The sequence below is a fragment of the Melitaea cinxia genome, chromosome 1, assembly GCF_905220565.1.
Source record: "Melitaea cinxia chromosome 1, ilMelCinx1.1, whole genome shotgun sequence".
In the NCBI taxonomy this organism is placed as follows: Eukaryota; Metazoa; Arthropoda; class Insecta; order Lepidoptera; family Nymphalidae; genus Melitaea; species Melitaea cinxia.
The window spans coordinates 16,717,266-16,734,407 of NC_059394.1; the positions used below are offsets into that span (position 1 = coordinate 16,717,266).

General features: G+C 37.6%; 1 protein-coding gene and 1 long non-coding RNA gene across 2 annotated transcripts; one reads left to right on the plus strand and one right to left on the minus strand.

Moving 5' to 3' along the window:
- Positions 1 to 510: 510 nt before the first annotated feature.
- LOC123670319 lies at positions 511 to 5,831 on the minus strand. Its single transcript, XR_006745900.1, has 2 exons — positions 5,687 to 5,831; positions 511 to 555 (listed from the first exon to the last, which is right to left on the minus strand). It is a non-coding gene; the product is annotated as an uncharacterized LOC123670319 (long non-coding RNA).
- A 2,122-nt stretch (positions 5,832 to 7,953) lies between these two features.
- LOC123654433 lies at positions 7,954 to 9,201 on the plus strand. The gene has a single exon (XM_045590341.1). The coding sequence runs from the start codon at positions 7,954 to 7,956 to the stop codon at positions 9,199 to 9,201; it is 1,248 nt and encodes a 415-aa protein (XP_045446297.1).
- The last annotated feature ends 7,941 nt before the right edge of the window (positions 9,202 to 17,142 follow it).

A 17,142-nucleotide genomic window follows, 5' to 3' on the forward strand; every position in this document is an offset into this window, starting at 1 on the left:
TCTTGTGGCAAAGGAAGCTTAGTTGTGATTACTGAAATCCAAAACCTCCATTGACTATTTCCTTATTAAGAAGGCGAATATGAATCTAAATTTGACGCAAATCTAAATTTGATATGACGCAAATTGAAATCGGAAAATATTTATGTGATAATATGGTTAAGAATATTTCGGTTTCCTTTCGGTTTCGGTTCCAAAAGCTTGAAGCTTACCATCTAAACATTAACACAATAACTGCCCGTTATAGAATGGTTAAGGTGATATCAGACGGTTCACTCGAATGATTGTTCACTCGAGTGAATGCTTCATTTTTTTTTCATTCTATGTTCACACGGCTTCTTCTTCTTCTTTTACTTTGGCTCCCTGAAGGATTTGCCAATATCTGAGTGGAGCTTAGCTTATGTTATGAGAATCGTTAAGTTAGGGTAGAAAACTTTGCTTTGTGTAAGGCTTTGTGGGAGTGCAAGTCGTAAAATCAAAAATAAAGATTAAGAAGTGAATCAGAAATACGTCGGAGTTGTTGCCAGTTTTTCGCAATTTTAAGTGTCGAGCTAGTATCTGAAACAAAAGACAAACAAACATATATAAACATTGGTTAGTAGGGTTAATCAAGACAAACAGTGCTACAATCTAATGTTATTTTGATTAATATATGTACATAAAATGTCAATAAACTGAGAGTGGACTAATGGTAAAAGAGACCTTAGGTTAGTTGGGCGAGGTATCTGAGGGGGAAGAACATCATAGAGGGAAAACTGGAGTTTTGGACAGTTAAAAAAAATGTGATCAAGAGTGCCTTCCTCAAGACCACATTCGCAAAGTGAAGAGTCCTTAACTCTAATTTTGTGAAGGAAGACAGGGGAGCAAGAATGACCTAACCTTATGCGGCAGACAGTTGAGGTTACCCACTTACTAGCCTTTCTATACTTGAAAAACCATGGTTTGACAAGAATGGATCCCTGTACACTAGCATAAAACGTTCCTTTAGTTGTACTAGAGCGAGACCAGACTTCAGACCAGTCACGTATCATTCGTGTCTTTGCTAGTGAGATTAAATCATGACTATAGACTTTGTAGTGGCTAAGGCCACCTGATGTTGTCGCTTCTTTTGCGAAAAAATCTGCTTTCTCATTCCCTATAATGCCACTGTGAGCCGGAATCCAAGCCATCTCGACACGGATGTTTTGTGCCAGACACTTAAGGAGGAGATGTCTAATTTTGAGGATAAAAGGAAACTTAAATTTAGACTTAAATGGATTATGTAAAATACTCTGCAGGCAGCTTCTGGAGTCCGAGAATATAACAGAGTTGTTTAATTTATGTGACTCAATAAACGAAAGAGCCTCCAAGATAGCCACAGCTTCCCCAGTAAAAACTGAGGAGGCAGGGGGCATTTTGCAGTTCAGAACTACATTAACTCTCGGAATCCAGACAGCTGATCCTATACACCCATGTTCAGAAAATTTAGAAGAGTCTGTGAATAAATGATACCAATCCTTGTAATATATGTTTATGGCGTAGTTAAATTGCTGATTTGCTGAATGCGATCCTTTATCTATACCAAGATTGAAAGAAATATTGGGAAGCAGAACTAAAGCATCGAATGGAACCTCGTAAATAGGTAAGATTCTACACTGATGGACAGGGGAAGGAAGGCCAATAAATTTATTATAGCTTTTAATTAGACATGGGGGAGATTTGTGAGACCAGTAGGATGAAGAAAGAACTAATTTAGAGAGAAGGTGTAGTCTAGCTGAAAGAGGATGGGAAGAGAGTTGGAGGGTTTTAAAGAGAAATCGGTCTGAGAGGTATTGACGTCGCAAGTATAGAGGAGGTTCAGCACATTCCACCTGTAGAGCGTTAATAGGAGAGGACTTCATGGCACCTACTATTATGCGGAGTGCTTTTGATTGAATTTTGTCCAGTTCGCGTATAATAGTTTTATGACATGGCTCGAGGATAAAAGATCCGTAGTCAAGATGGCTACGTATCAGAGCGTTATATATAAGTTTTTGTGTATAGGGATGGGAGCCCCACCAGACTCCAGAAAGACATCTCATAATGTTTAAGTTTTTTTCACACTTTCTTAGGACATGATTTATGTGGTGGACTCCTGTCATTTTAGAATCCAAAAAGACACCCAAGAACTTGACTTTATCTGAAACCGGAAAAACCTGATCATTGATAGATACAGTTAAATTAGGGATGGTTCTTGAGCGGGAAAAAACGACAATACAACTTTTTTCCACAGAAATATTCAAGCCATGTTCTGTGAGCCACTCATTTAAGTAATGGATGGCAGAGTTAAGGCGAGCAGCGGCAACAGAGAGATCACTGGCGGACACATACAAAGCTATATCGTCTGCATATTGAAGTACATTGCAAAATGAGTTAACGGATAAATCTAAGTTGTAGGTGTATAAACTATAAAGCAGGGGGCTTAAGACTGATCCTTGGGGAAGTCCTTTCCAGGCCATCCTTGAAAAAACGGGTGAATTTTGATGAGAGATAAGAAGGGAACGGGAGCAAAGGGAGTTGCAGATGTAATTGACAATCTTCACTGGGATACTCAGATTTAGCATAGTCTGCCTGAGTATTGGAAGACGCACGTTGTCATAAGCAGACGAAACATCAAGGAACATCCCCACCAGCGACTCTTTCTTCGAAAGGGCAATACGGATGTCGGTGACCAAAGTACCAAGACTGTCCATGGTACTGAAGCCCTTACGGAATCCAAATTGGCTCCTCGAGAGGATGCCTCTGCTTTCTAACAGCCACTCAAGTCTATTTTTTATTAAGTGTTCCATAATTTTAGATAGTGTGGTGGAAAGAGCAATAGAACGATAGCTTGCAGGATTTTCTTCAGGCTTTTTCGGTTTAAGGATTGGATCATCAGGGGGTATTTCTGATTGAAAAATAGAGTTGAGGAAATTCAAGATGACTCTTTGAGAACTAATATTACACTTAATAATAAAAGAATACGGGACAGCATCAACTCCTGGAGATGAGTCAGAGAGAGACCCCAACACAAGCTGAAGCTCCGCCATGGAGAATGGTACTTCAAAGTCGCTCACAGCAACAGAGGCTGATGTGAGTACTGGACATTCATCATAAGAGGGAACCCAAGGTGGGGCTAATGTCTGGGAGAAACGCTTAAGCCAAGGGTTAGGGTCATTCGAAGATGGGTTGGTGGAAGCAGAGAACGATCCGCGGAATTTTTTTAAGTTTTTCCAAACTAGGGAGGGGTGAGAGAGAGGTGATAAGCTTTCACAGAAACTGCTCCATCCTTGTCTCTTTTTCTGTGAAAGAAGTCTTTTAGTTTCTGCTGCTATTCTCTGATAATTTATATAATTTTCTCTAGTCATTGAAGCAGAAAATAAACGCTCAGCCTCTTTACGCCGCTTGCAAGACATAGTACATTCCGAGTCCCACCAAGGAGGGGAGGCAATTCGGAAGGAGGATCTGCCCTTAACGGGGATGTGTGCATCTGCACTATCCAGAATAGCCTGCTTCAATTTTGGGTAAAGGGAGTGAACATTACTCACATTAACAGGAGGGATGCGATCAATCAATATCTCTGCCATGCTCGCATATTGGGGCCAGTCTGCATCTGTCAATTTGTATTTTAAATGAGGAGCATTTTTAATTGTATATGGAATAGAGCATTGAGGCCATTCAAGGGTAATGGGATAATGATCGCTACCAAAAGAGGAAGGAAGGATATTCCATGTGAGTTCAGAGGATAATGAAGAGGAGCAGAGTGATAAATCAATGGCGGATGGAGAGACCTGGGATAGGGTAGCACGACGAGTGGGAGAGCCATCATTTAATATAACTAAGTTAAAGTCATCAACTAAATTTAAAAATGTGGTTGATAAAGGATCACAGTAGTGAGATCCCCATGAGGTGTGATGGATGTTAAAATCTCCAAGAACCACCATAGGAGAAGGAATTGTAGAAATGATGGAATAAAGTTCAGAAAGGACAGTTGAGTTAGGATCAGGCAAGTATATGGAGAGAAATGAAATGTTGGAAATAGAAACAGCAACAATATTAAAGTTATTACTATGAGCAGGGATAGGGATTGAGGAAAAAATAACAGAGCTGGATACAAAAATAGCTACACCAGCTCTACCATCATCTCTGTCATCCCGAAGACAGGAGTATCCACAGACCCTAAAATGGGACCCTGGTCTCAACCAAGACTCCTGGATTGCAAAGATGATAGGATTATATTTGTTAGCAAGGAATAAAATATCTTGTTTTTTATTTCTTAAGCTACGACAGTTCCACTGTATGATCGGCCTCCGAGCCATTATTAAAGTTTTTTATTAGATTAAAAAGCTGAGTCAAGTTGCCACGGAGATTGTACGGTAAACCGGTGTCATTGAACCGGGAGAGCATATTCAGAAGGAGGTTGGTAAGTTGTTCAATTAAGTTGTCGTTAGGTGAATGTTCATTATTCATGATGGCAAAGCCATTGGGATGCTCAGTAGAGGGGGTTTGGACAATAGACTGGTGAGTCAATTTATCATAACCAGGAGAGGGGGAAGAAATAGGATTGCGAGATTTATAGACTGTTTTTTTGTAGGATACAGTGGAAGATGGAGGCCCTTTTTGACGGGAATTAGAAGAGAGGTGAGTAGATATTGTAGCATCCATAAATGATCTACGGACCTTAGGGAATCTGGCTGAAGCTTCCAGGTAGGAGATATTCTCCTGAGACATAACAATTTTTATTTCTTTCTGTCTAGCAGCTTCAGGGCACTTAGGATCATTTGCTGGATGGGACCCGGAACAATGGAGACAGGTGGGAGACTGGGCAACACAAGAACCACCTTCATGTGATTGAGAGCATTTGAAGCATCTTGGAGATGATCTACAAACAGTCTTGATGTGGCCAAACCTACAGCATCTGTTACATTGAATTGTGGGGAGGATGTACGTTTCAACCGGAAGAGAAGTGTAGAAAGCGTATACGTGAGGAGGGAGTTTTTGACCAGAAAAAGTTATGACTATGGTTTGTGTAGGGATCCACACAGTCGTGTTGGATTCAGAGACTGATTTACGACTCAATCTACGAGCGCGAACAACCTCACCAAAACCCATTGGAACTTTTAAGTTCTGAACTAATTCCTCCATTGAACATTCCACTGGGACGTTTCTAACTAAGCCCATGCGAGATACGCTGTAAGACGGAATAGCTGCGGAGAATCCTGCCTCTAAGAGGACAGAAGAGTCAATGAAAGAATTAGCATCAGCTGCTGTCTTAAACTCTACTGACACTCGGTTACGACCAATCTTTTTTACGCCATCCATTGACACATTTTCGAAATTATTTTTAAAGAGAAAGCGACCAAACTCCATAGGATGGAGAGTGGTGCCAGACCGAGGTTCCGGTTCAGGTTTTGAGACGTGTACAATAAAAGGGGCTCGATCATCAGTGTTATATTTAAGTTTTTTATTTTCAAATTCTGGTCTTAAGTAATTCAGTTGTACGGAAGAAGCCGGGTTATGTATGCTATTTGTTTTTTTAGCAGTATTAAATGAATCAAGAGAAACCGTATTTGGGCGTTTAAGACGATTATTTGAGTTCTCATTTACATTTAAGGACAAATGTGGAGGAGTAACATAACCTCCACCGGGGTCCGGCGGATCAGTATCCATTTTAAAAACAAATACTACTTACAGTTACAATTTGACGTACACAATATATAATACAACACAAACAACTAACAGATAACTATACAAAACACAACAACAATAACGAAAACACTCAGTTATTACAAGATTACTATCAACTCCTTGCAACTAGCACTCGGCCCACAGCAAGAAAAAACCTAGTCACACGGCTTAGACGAAATGATACAGAAATGAACATTCATTGTTCTTTCTTTTAAATATGTCATCGAATGAAGTCGTACGTCTTGGAATTTGCCGCATGAAAACAATATAATAACACACAGAAAAAAATATAATTTCGTCGACAACGTGATGTCCGTCGGCTACAGGACTCGAAACAAAATGGCCGAATCCGAATGAACGTTCTCTCAGTGTTCAGACCGTTCATTTCTAGTTCATTCGGAAATTTTGGGAATGAAAGATACCGGATGCCAATATCCAACACTGTTGGATCGGTTCACTAATGAATTCATTCGGCACTCGTGTTTCATTTTTTGTTCAGACATTTCATTTCGAGTGAAATGTACCGAATGAAAGGTGAAAATGAACAAAAAATGAACCGTCTGATATCACCTTTACGTAAGGTTTGGACTCATGAATTGTATTCTTATGCTATATAGACATTTCAAGTTAAACTTATTATTTGTTGATGATAATAATCAATTTATTTTAGTAGACGAAACAAATAATAGATTCCTTTCATAATAAATATTAAATAAGGCATTGTTCCAGATACAATGTTTCTGTTTGTTTATCAAATGAACATATCAAATCTCATTATTTACATATAAATAATTCAAAAAAAAAAGTTATCTGTATGCATTTTTTTTTTAAATAAATATGCGAGGGTTTGAAATGTTAGCCTCTTCTTATCAAAGTCGAAATAGATTGTAAGCCTTTTATTTCACTTTGGTTTGCTCGATAATACTGCACGGATTGTAAGTACAAGGACATAGTTATCGGCACAGATATTGAGTGATAACCTTCAACAGATGCAAAAACGAGTTTTGATTCTCTTTAATGGTAAAGGTAAGGCACAGGGGCAAAGTAATCAAATTGGTTGGTGGTACTTCGTGTTAAAACACCACTTGTGCTCTATTCGTGATTGGTTTGTTTTTCACCAGAGGTGCTAAACCTTCAGAATAATTTGTGTCTATCTCTAATTAAATCCATTATTTTGACTTTATAACTTTACTTATGACACATTATAAAATGGCTGCCAATAATAACACTAATATCATTCGTAATTTTGTAGAAATAGTTATAAATATTTAATGAGCACTAGTGGGTGTCGTATGATGCGACTAAGGGATAACACAGTTCCACTACCACCTTGGAACTTATAAAACCGACCGATGGCGGGATAACTATACCTAACCTATCCTAACTGCTGTGAGTGAGTGTGAGTTCGACTAAGTACTTAGGTTTTGTTTTTTTTTTTTGCTGATCAAAACAGTTTTCTGTTGTAACTTTGTCGTATCTGAAAAAATATTTCAATAAAATGTGTTATTTTCGGCAAGCTCTGCACCAATTAATAGTTAAAAGTTACCACTTATTTAAAAACTAAGGTGTAAGGATATAAGTAAATATGTTTATTTTAAAAAGTTTGGTTGTAAGAGACCTATATTGCAATAAAGTAACGTACAGAGGAATAAAAATATTGAAATTTAGCGCAGTACCGAATATATCTTATATATAAAATTCCGATTTTTATGAAATTTTGTGAGCATATCGGGTAGGTCTGAGAATCGGCCAACATCTATTTTTCATACCCCTAAGCTATAAGTGTGTGTGGGGGGGGGGGGGGGGGGGGGATTAAGGGAATTAATAACATATACAAAACAACGATGCGGGGTCAGCTAGTATACATATATATATATACCCATGTACGTATTTTATTTTAAATTACAATTAATCAATTTACTGGGATTTCCTCTATCAAATTGTTTATGTATTGTCTTAAACACATCCTACGCAACTTCTTAATTACAGCATTGATTCACTTCATCAATCATTTCCACCTACCTCACACTACTACACTATATAAGATCACAATTTATTTAGTATTTTTGTCTATTAAAGATTTTCATGTAGTTAAAGATCTTTGTCCACAAAGTTGAATATCATGAAGCCTATATATATTATAACTATTTCTTAAAATAAAATGAGAAAAATGATTAATAAAGCTGACTCATCTTGTGTCAGTACCTACATTTTATAAATCGATATATTTGTTTTATATCAAAGTCAAGCGTCATCGTTCGCGTAAGCAAGATGTCTAGCTTAGTGAAATGTACGAAATGTAATATAGTTATAAACGAAGTGCTTTCTTTTGTGTGCAATAAAATAGATGTTATGGACGAGGACAGTATTTGTAGAATATGTGTGAGTGCTTTTTCACCCAATGAAATTACGACAGCGAAAGATCTGTTGTTTGATTCTGTTGTTCCGAAGTCAAAAAAGAAAATCCGTAAGAAAGAAGGTAAAACGCAAAGAGAGATTGAGGACATCATATGCTTGTTGAAGGATACAGACCCAGAGTGTATTCCTATCTTCGTGGCCAGGGACTTGCAAAAACTACCCCCGGTTTCCTTCGATCATGTAGATGTTACAAGTCTATTGAAAGATATCGTAAAAATTAAGTCAGATATCACACAGATTAAGGAAAGTTATGCAACGAGTGAAGAAATAACGTTGATAAAATCGCAAATAGATGCTCTAAAAAATGCGCCAATAGTGAATGATCATCATAAAAATGTCACCATGAAACGTGGAGCCTGCTTAATGAACAGTTACGTTTATGATAGTGGACCCATGGGATTACCGCCCATGCCACTAAATACATTACCACAAAACGTTTCTACAGATTTTGCACAGGGCGAGAGCTCATCACCAAGAATATCCTCGCAGCCACCTATAAATAATATTGTTGAGGGTATGTCGGGTGCGAGTAAGTTAAAACCTACCCGCACATTTGAAGAGACAATCAACGGTCGTTTACCCGAAGCGGTGAGTCACTCGCCTACCGAGGTACTAGTGAGCGGACACACGGCACTCGCGGCCGGTCGTAAATCAATGGCCGATATTGTCCGTAGCGGTGAATGGAAAGAGTGTTCTCGTAGTGAAGAATGGAAAGTGGTTCAAAAAAAGAAATTGCGGAATCGATTTATAGGGAAAACTGGGAAAGCTGAAACCGAAATAAATGAAAAATTCAAAGCGGCAGAAATCAGTGTACCAATTTATATTTACAATGTTTCAAAGGAGGTGGCCGTGTGTCACATCCAAGAGTACATTGAAAAGAAATCAAATGTTCATGTTACCATAGAAAAAATGAACATGAAAACGAGAAAAGAATATGATTCCTACAAAATTTTTGTACCAAAACACAAATTAGATTTGTTTTTGAGTGATGAATTTTGGCCGATTGGAGTATCGTATCGGCAATTCATCAACTTCGGGCATATAAAACGGGTATTACATAAACCAAATAATGACGGAAAACAACCAAAGGATAATGCATAGTAAACCGGCACATGAAATAATTAGTTTTAATTGCAAATGTTTTAAGAGGTCTATTGAAGGCATAAGATCGCTTTGCCAGTCGTGTGACATCATAACCCTGCAAGAGACGTGGTTGTTGCCCCATGACCTGCCCTTACTTAATACGGTGGACGTGAACTTTGGGTGCACCGGAACGTCGGCGGTTGACGCATCGACCGGACTGCTCAGCGGCCGTCCTCACGGCGGTGTGGCGATCTTGTGGCGTAAAAGTGCGTTTGAAAAGGTATCTGTATTAGATTGTGATAACGTCAGGATTGCCGCCGTTAAATTAACTGTAAGTACTCGATCTATAGTTGTTTTTAGTGTCTATATGCCGACCTGTTCTCATGAAAATTTACCGATTTTTACGGAGTGTTTAAGTGCAATAAGATCTATAATGGAAACAGAGGAGAACTCGGGTGTTGAATCTTTTTATATTTTAGGAGACTTTAATGCTCACCCTAACGAGTTGTTTTTTAATGAGATGATTAATTTCTGTGCTGAGCAAAAGTGGTTATGTGCGGATGTTAAAAATCTAGGAATAGACTCAAATTCTTATACCTTTATAAGCGATGTGCATGGTAGTGTAAGGTGGTTGGATCATTGTATAGTCACAGAGTCAGCTAGTAAGACAATAAATAATATATATATTAAATATGACGTCTACTGGTCGGACCACTTTCCACTTGTGCTAGAATGTGATTTATTTTGTGTAAAACCTAAAATAATGTTACCAAATTGTCGGCCCAATGGCAACAGGGCTAAAGTATTGTGGGGGGAAAGGAATATTTCTCAAATACAAAATTATAGTGAGATTTGTAACTCTAAGCTTAGAGAAATTAACTTTCCGGAAGAAATTACTAATTGTTGTGATAGGTATTGTAATAATTCTGAGCATAGGGCTATTATTGACAAAATATACGACACCGTAATCAACATTCTGGCTGATGCTGCCGCAGCGACGTATCGCAGCAGGTGTCCCAGAAAGAATGGTTACATAGCCGGGTGGAATAGGTATGTCGCAGACTCACACAGAGTGGCACGGCTTAAATTTAGAATTTGGGTGGAACAGGGAAAACCGCGTGTGGGAAAAATTTATGAAGAAATGTTAGAAAGTAGGAAACATTTTAAAAGCAAATTAAAGTGGTGTCAAGGCAGGCAAGAACAAATAAAAATGGATGTCTTGGCATCAGATTTATCGGAAAAGAATTTTGGAAAATTTTGGAGGGATACAAATAAATTAAATATTAGGCCCAGTATCCCCGTAAGCGTAGGGGGTAAACATAATTTAAAAGATATTGCGAATGTTTTTAAAAAACATTTCACGGTGACATCACTCTTGGACTCTGTATCGGGTAGCAATATAAACACTGTGTCTGGGAAATCTGTTCAGTTTTTAGCAAAAGATCTGTCTAAAATTATTACTAAAATGACGAGAGGAAGGTCTCCTGGGCACGATGGCCTAAGTATAGAACACTATAAGTATGCCGGCGAGCATCTGCCTCGTATACTTGCGATGCTTTTTAACTGTAGTCTGGGACATACCTATTTACCAGAAGCGTTAATGCGTACAATTGTAGTACCTGTTGTTAAAAATAAGACGGGTGACACATCTGACACAAGCAACTACCGGCCTATATCGCTTGCAACTACAGCTGCAAAAATGCTTGACAGTTTGCTTAACGGCTACCTCGGTAGGTATGTGGAACTTGACGATGCTCAATTCGGGTTCAGGCAAGGTGTCTCTACAGAAAGTGCTATTTTTAGTCTTAAGCATACTGTCAAGTATTATACTCAGAGGAAAACGCCGGTGTATGCTTGCTTTTTAGACCTATCCAAAGCTTTCGATTTAGTAAATTATGAGCTCCTGTGGGAGAAGCTGAGGGGCACGGGTATGCCGGCGGAATGTACCGAACTCTTGAAATTTTGGTATAAGCACCAAAAAAATCAGGTTAGGTGGGCGGGGGCCGTTTCAGATGAGTATACCCTTACGTGTGGTGTGAGACAGGGTGGACTTAGTTCTCCCACCCTTTTTAATCTCTACATCAATCAGCTGATTGAGGGTCTCAGCAGCGTTCATGTAGGATGTTATATCGATGGGCAATGCGTCAATAATTTAAGCTACGCGGACGACATGGTGCTGCTGAGTCCATCAATCGGAGGGTTAAGAAAATTATTAGAGATTTGCGAGTCGTATGCGAGGGCTCACGGCTTAGTGTACAATGCTAAGAAAAGTAAGATCCTCGTGTTTAAGGCTGGTAAACGGTTACCGGGTCATGTACCGACAATTACCTTGAACGGGGCAGCATTAAGCAGAGTCAACAAATTTAAATATTTAGGCCATATAATCACTGCTGATTTGAATGATGATGACGATATTGAGAGAGAGCGTAGGGCGCTGGCGGTGAGAAGCAATATGCTCGCACGCAGGTTCGCACGTGGTACTGCGGGTGTCAAGATTACCCTATTCCGGGCTTTTTGTCAGTCCTTTTACTCGGGTGGTCTGTGGGTGAGCTACACGCGTCGAGCCTACAACGCACTACGTGTTCAGTATAATAATGCCTTCAGAGTGCTGTTGCGGCTACCGCGGTTTTGCAGCGCCTCAGGAATGTTCGCGGATGCACGGGTTGATGGATTTCACGCGATTATGCGTAAAAAAGCATCGTCTCTGCTGCGGCGCATGAGGGCCAGCAACAACAGCATCCTGAGGACAATCACGGCTCGCCCTGATTGTTCTATTCAAAAATACTGGATAGAAACAATGACGGGCCAACTAAAATGATTATTTTATTTTATTTTATTATCATCTTACTAACAATAACTAACATAGATTATAAGTAAATATTGTTACTAACACACTAATATACTATGGATGTACACGTCTGAAATAAACGCTTATTATTATTATTATTATTATTATTATATTCTAAAGTTTGAGCAAGTTGGCGCAGCGGGCATAGTACTGGCTGTTGTGCTGGCGGTCGCGGGTTCGATCCCCGCTCACGACTGGTAGCCATATAGATGTTTGTTGTGGTCTGCGTGTTTGTGTATAGTGTGTGTTTCTGGACCCCCGATATATGAGAAACTCCTACACAGGGCCGTTAAGTGTGAATCGTTTATTTATTCGTAAGTTATTTTGCTTATCTGTTTAACGTGCACGTATCACTAAATAAGTAAGTACTGCTTTTATATTTTTATTTCGAATAAAGTGCGATAAGAATAAAACATGCCACTTCAATGTTATACTATTTAAAATTTATAAAACTTTACTAAAAGTATTCATCTTTATACAGCTTTCATATCTGGACCTTGGGTAAAATGTTTTTCTTGCATTGTTTTTATTTGTAGCTTCGTATAGCGAAATACAAAAGTGTCGAGAGTAGGGAGGAAAATGTATTAGAAGTAAACTTTTCTTGTCAAATTATCCAATCTTTTTTCACTCACAACGTCTATATGGGGTCTTTTCACAGAAATAAATATTGGTAGGAAATAGCTCTTACAATAATTTATTGTCCTTTAACTGTTGATTACTTTTCATACTTAGAGGATATTTTAGGGGCGTTTTGTTGGATCACAAAGAAATATAATCATTTTAAGAATTTCATTTCTTATTTACGTATATTGATTGTTTTTTTTTTTTTTTTTTATATAAAAAAAATAATAAATAATAATTTTAAAATGTTGCAGCGCTAACATTATTTCTTGTTTTTATGTTATCTTTAATTGTTTAGACTTTATTTTCACCTTAACACCTTGCGATATTAATATCAGAAAATATATTAAGCTGCATAGTTTATTGTTGTAAAATTACCCTCGATATTGAAATATTAGTTGAAAGAAAGTAAAAATGAAGTATTTTGTTGGCGACATTAATCTTCCTTAAAAATGACGTAGTAGCATACATATTTGCGTTAAGTAAAAATTCGAAAGCAGAGGGCTAATTATAATGAGGCTTAAATACATTATATATGATAGACTTACTAGATTAATATTAGCGATGTGCCGAGTACTGCTTGACTCGAGTCAGACCTATTCCTGCTTTGGATTCGTATACTCGAGTACGCCAGATTTCAGTCCAGGTTTCGAATCCGAGACGATTAGATCGACGAATATGAGTCCGATTTAGAACAAAGAGAATGGCGAAAAAAAGGTCATCTAGCCTGCCCAGCGACTGGGTGCCCTGGACGATGATATAGGATGACGAAAGACTTTTTTATTAATCCTGGACTCGAGTCTCGGATTTAAATCTTGGACTTAAGTCATAATTCGAATACCGTATAACCCGACTCGAGTCCACAAAACAGCGTCTCGGCACGTCTCTAAATAATATGACCATACTTTACGCAATAACCGAGGGAGATGGTGCCTTCCATAAATTTAAATAGGATCAAACCAAAGTTCAAAGGTCAGAGATTTGGATGTGTTAATTGGTAGCGCTCTAAGCTGGTCTGTTCATGTTAGTGAAGTATCGCATTAATTCTATTCCACCTTACATTTGATCATGCGACTTAAAAAATTCTTCTCACTTGCTGAAAGATTCTTTTGGTTAACTATTTATTATTACAGGTTTTATATTACAGACTTGTATGTGACCCAGATCTAAACAAATCATTTTAAGCTTTAAAGATAACAAATCTGATCAGAGCATATTAGCCGTTAATTCAGATGCCGTAGGATCAGATTCCATTAGCCGTAAAATGATCATACCTATCTTAGACTCCCTCCTACCTGTTATAACTCACATCTTCAACGAATCCTTGTTTTCCAATACCTTTCCTACCTGCTGGAAAGACGCTCAAATTATTCCTTTACCCAAGAAACCTAATTCCATCACGTTTTCTGATCTTCGCCCAATATCAATCCTTCCTTTTTTGTCTAAAGTCTTAGAGCGTCTTGTCCATCAGCAGCTAACATTGTTCCTGCACTCAAATAACCTCCTTAATCCTTATCAGTCCGGTTTCCGTAAAGGTCATAGTGCGGCAACGGCTCTGGTCAAAATCACCGACGACATTAGATTGGCCATGGACAAACAAAATCTCACGGTGTTGACCCTGCTGGACTTCAGTAATGCATTTAATACTGTGGATTTTGATATACTCTTGGCTATCTTGTGTTCTCTTGGCATATCTCCATCGGCAATTGGCTGGTTTCATAGTTACTTGTGCGGACGGCGGCAGCGTTTGCGTGTCGAAGATTCATATTCAGAATGGCTAAACGTAGTTGCCGGCGTTCCACAAGGTGGCGTGTTGTCTCCACTTCTTTTTTCTATCTTCATAAACTCTCTCGGTCCTCATATATCTTCTCCCTACCACCTGTATGCAGACGATCTCCAAATTTATTCCCATGGAAAATTAGTTGACTTACCGACCTCCATAAATAAGTTAAATAGCGACTTAAAAAGCATTTATAGTTGGAGTAAATCTTATGGTCTAAACGTTAATCCTTCTAAGTGTCAAGTTATTATCATCGGTAGTTCAAAACTAGTAGCTCGAATTGACTGGTCACTTATACCACCCGTCATTTTTAATAACACTGTAATTAATTACAGCGAAAAAGTAAAAAACCTTGGTGTAATATTTGACAGTCACCTCTCGTGGACACATCAACTAAGTGAGTTAAGTCGCAAGTTATTCGCAGCTATCGGATCCCTCCGCCGGCTTCAATACTTCCTTCCTATGTCTACCAAAATTGCGTTAGCACAATCACTCCTGCTACCAATTCTTGATTATGCTGATATTTGTTACCTAGATCTTAAGGAGGAGCAGCTAAATAAGCTTGAGCGTCTCCAGAATCTCTGCATACGGTTCATATTTGGTCTTCGCAAATATGACCATGTATCCGATTTTCGTAATCAACTCAAGTGGCTGCCTATCCGCTTTCGCAGGAATACTCACATCCTCTCTTTGCTTTATTGTGTGCTTTTCCATCCAGATACTCCTCTTTACCTAAAAAATCGCTTCGAGTTTCTCTGTGACACTCATGAGCGCTCACTCAGGTCATCTTCAACCTTAATACTCAAAACTCCTTCCCATACTACTTCCTTTTATTCAAACTCCTTCTCTGTTAAAGCTGTACAGCTTTGGAACAATCTTCCTCTTTCTATTAGGCAAGCTCAATCTCTATTCTGTTTTAAAAAATATCTAAAGGCTCATTTTTTGTCCCTAAATAACTGTTAAATATCATCTTCGCAATATATTATGTAGTATTTGTGTATGTAGTATATATGGTGTATGTATGAAGTAATGTATATGTAGTGTTTATATAAATGTATAATTATGTGTATATATATATGTATGTATTATATGTGTATATATATATGTATTATATGTATTATATGTAGTATATTTACTTATTTTTATATCATATAGCTTGTAAACTCCATGCCAATTCTTTATCAACTATTTGTACACTTCCCTACCGCTTCTCATTTTATATGCCCTGTCCTATACCCTAAGGTTGTCTGGAAGAAATCGCTCTTAGCGATAAGACCGCCTTTGTACATCTTTCTTCGTATGTATCCCTTTTTTGTAACATTTCTTTGTAGTGTACAATAAAGAGTATTTATTATTATTATTTATTATAATCTTTTAAAATCGTATGCCAGTGTAAAGTGTGCTATAGTAGTTGTACTTAGTCTATTTATTATAGCTAGTGGTCGCCCAGAGGTCGAAATTCGACCATAATTAAAAATTTAAATTAAAGAAAACCAAAAAATAATGAAAATAAAGAACGTTTTAAAAAAAATTCAGTCTGACCCCAGACTTTGACAATCAACAAAAAGTTTAATATGCGTGTGTGTGTCAAATACATGGTAGTGTGTGTAATGTTTTTTTTATTGATTTAATATATTTTTATGCATAATTTTAAAATAATATTAGCATTCTGCACTCCTTCTCTATATAAACTATAAGTGCACGCAATTTCACACACCAAGTTTTGCTTCACGTATTAATGTATAGATTCCTTCTTTTTTAAATATGCTTCGTATACCTGCGCAATAAAATTAATCAGTATTATAAATCGTCGGTAAGTATTGTGTAAAAACGAACTTGAATGTTCTTCTTGAAACGCAAATGTAGTTATTATTGTACCTATCTGAGCTTAGCACACAAGAGCGCACTCTAAAATGACTTGACATATCAAAAAATAAAAAAAATAGTAAATAAGAGTAACGCACTGAATGGCACCTAGTAAATGTTTGTCATATGCAAAGATCGAACTCACAATTGTCAGCGCATTGTCTAATTGCTGTGACTACTATAGCACAACGCGTCGCTGCGTATCATCATTATAAAAAAAAAAACAGGAAATTAAAAATTCACGTGAGAGAAATTTTTGGTCTTATGTTATCTACTGATTATAAGTCAATGAGACTTTAATCTGCGAAGCATCGACAATTTTAGAATCTGCAAATGTATTTTAACAATTTGTTTTACATTTCGTGTTACCAGGTAAAATATGTGTGTTTTTAACCGACAAAAAAGCAGGAGGTTTCTCAGTTCGACCGTATACCTATCTATATACACATTTATGTGTGTTCGGGGATAACTTCTTCGTTTATAAACCGATTTTGATAATTGTTTTTTTGTTAGAAAATCGAGGAAAACCCTCGAAAATCGTAGTGACGACTAGTGCGTTTGTTAATTTTTTAACGTTGTATTACTTGTCGATATAATTGAAGTCGGTTTTTTTCGTTTGCGAGCAAACACAATTATTATATAAAATCGCGTTCTTACCAAAATATCTTATAAATATTTATAAATAAATTTAAACGAAAACAAGCCAATCAGTTATCTTGCGAGTGAACCAATACGGCAATCTTTATTTTTGGGCCAAGATTAAATTTTTTCCGAAATCGACTTCACTGTAATTCGGTGAAGTTTGTGGTTTTTTATTGTAGCTTATATTGCGTGTTGCGTATGT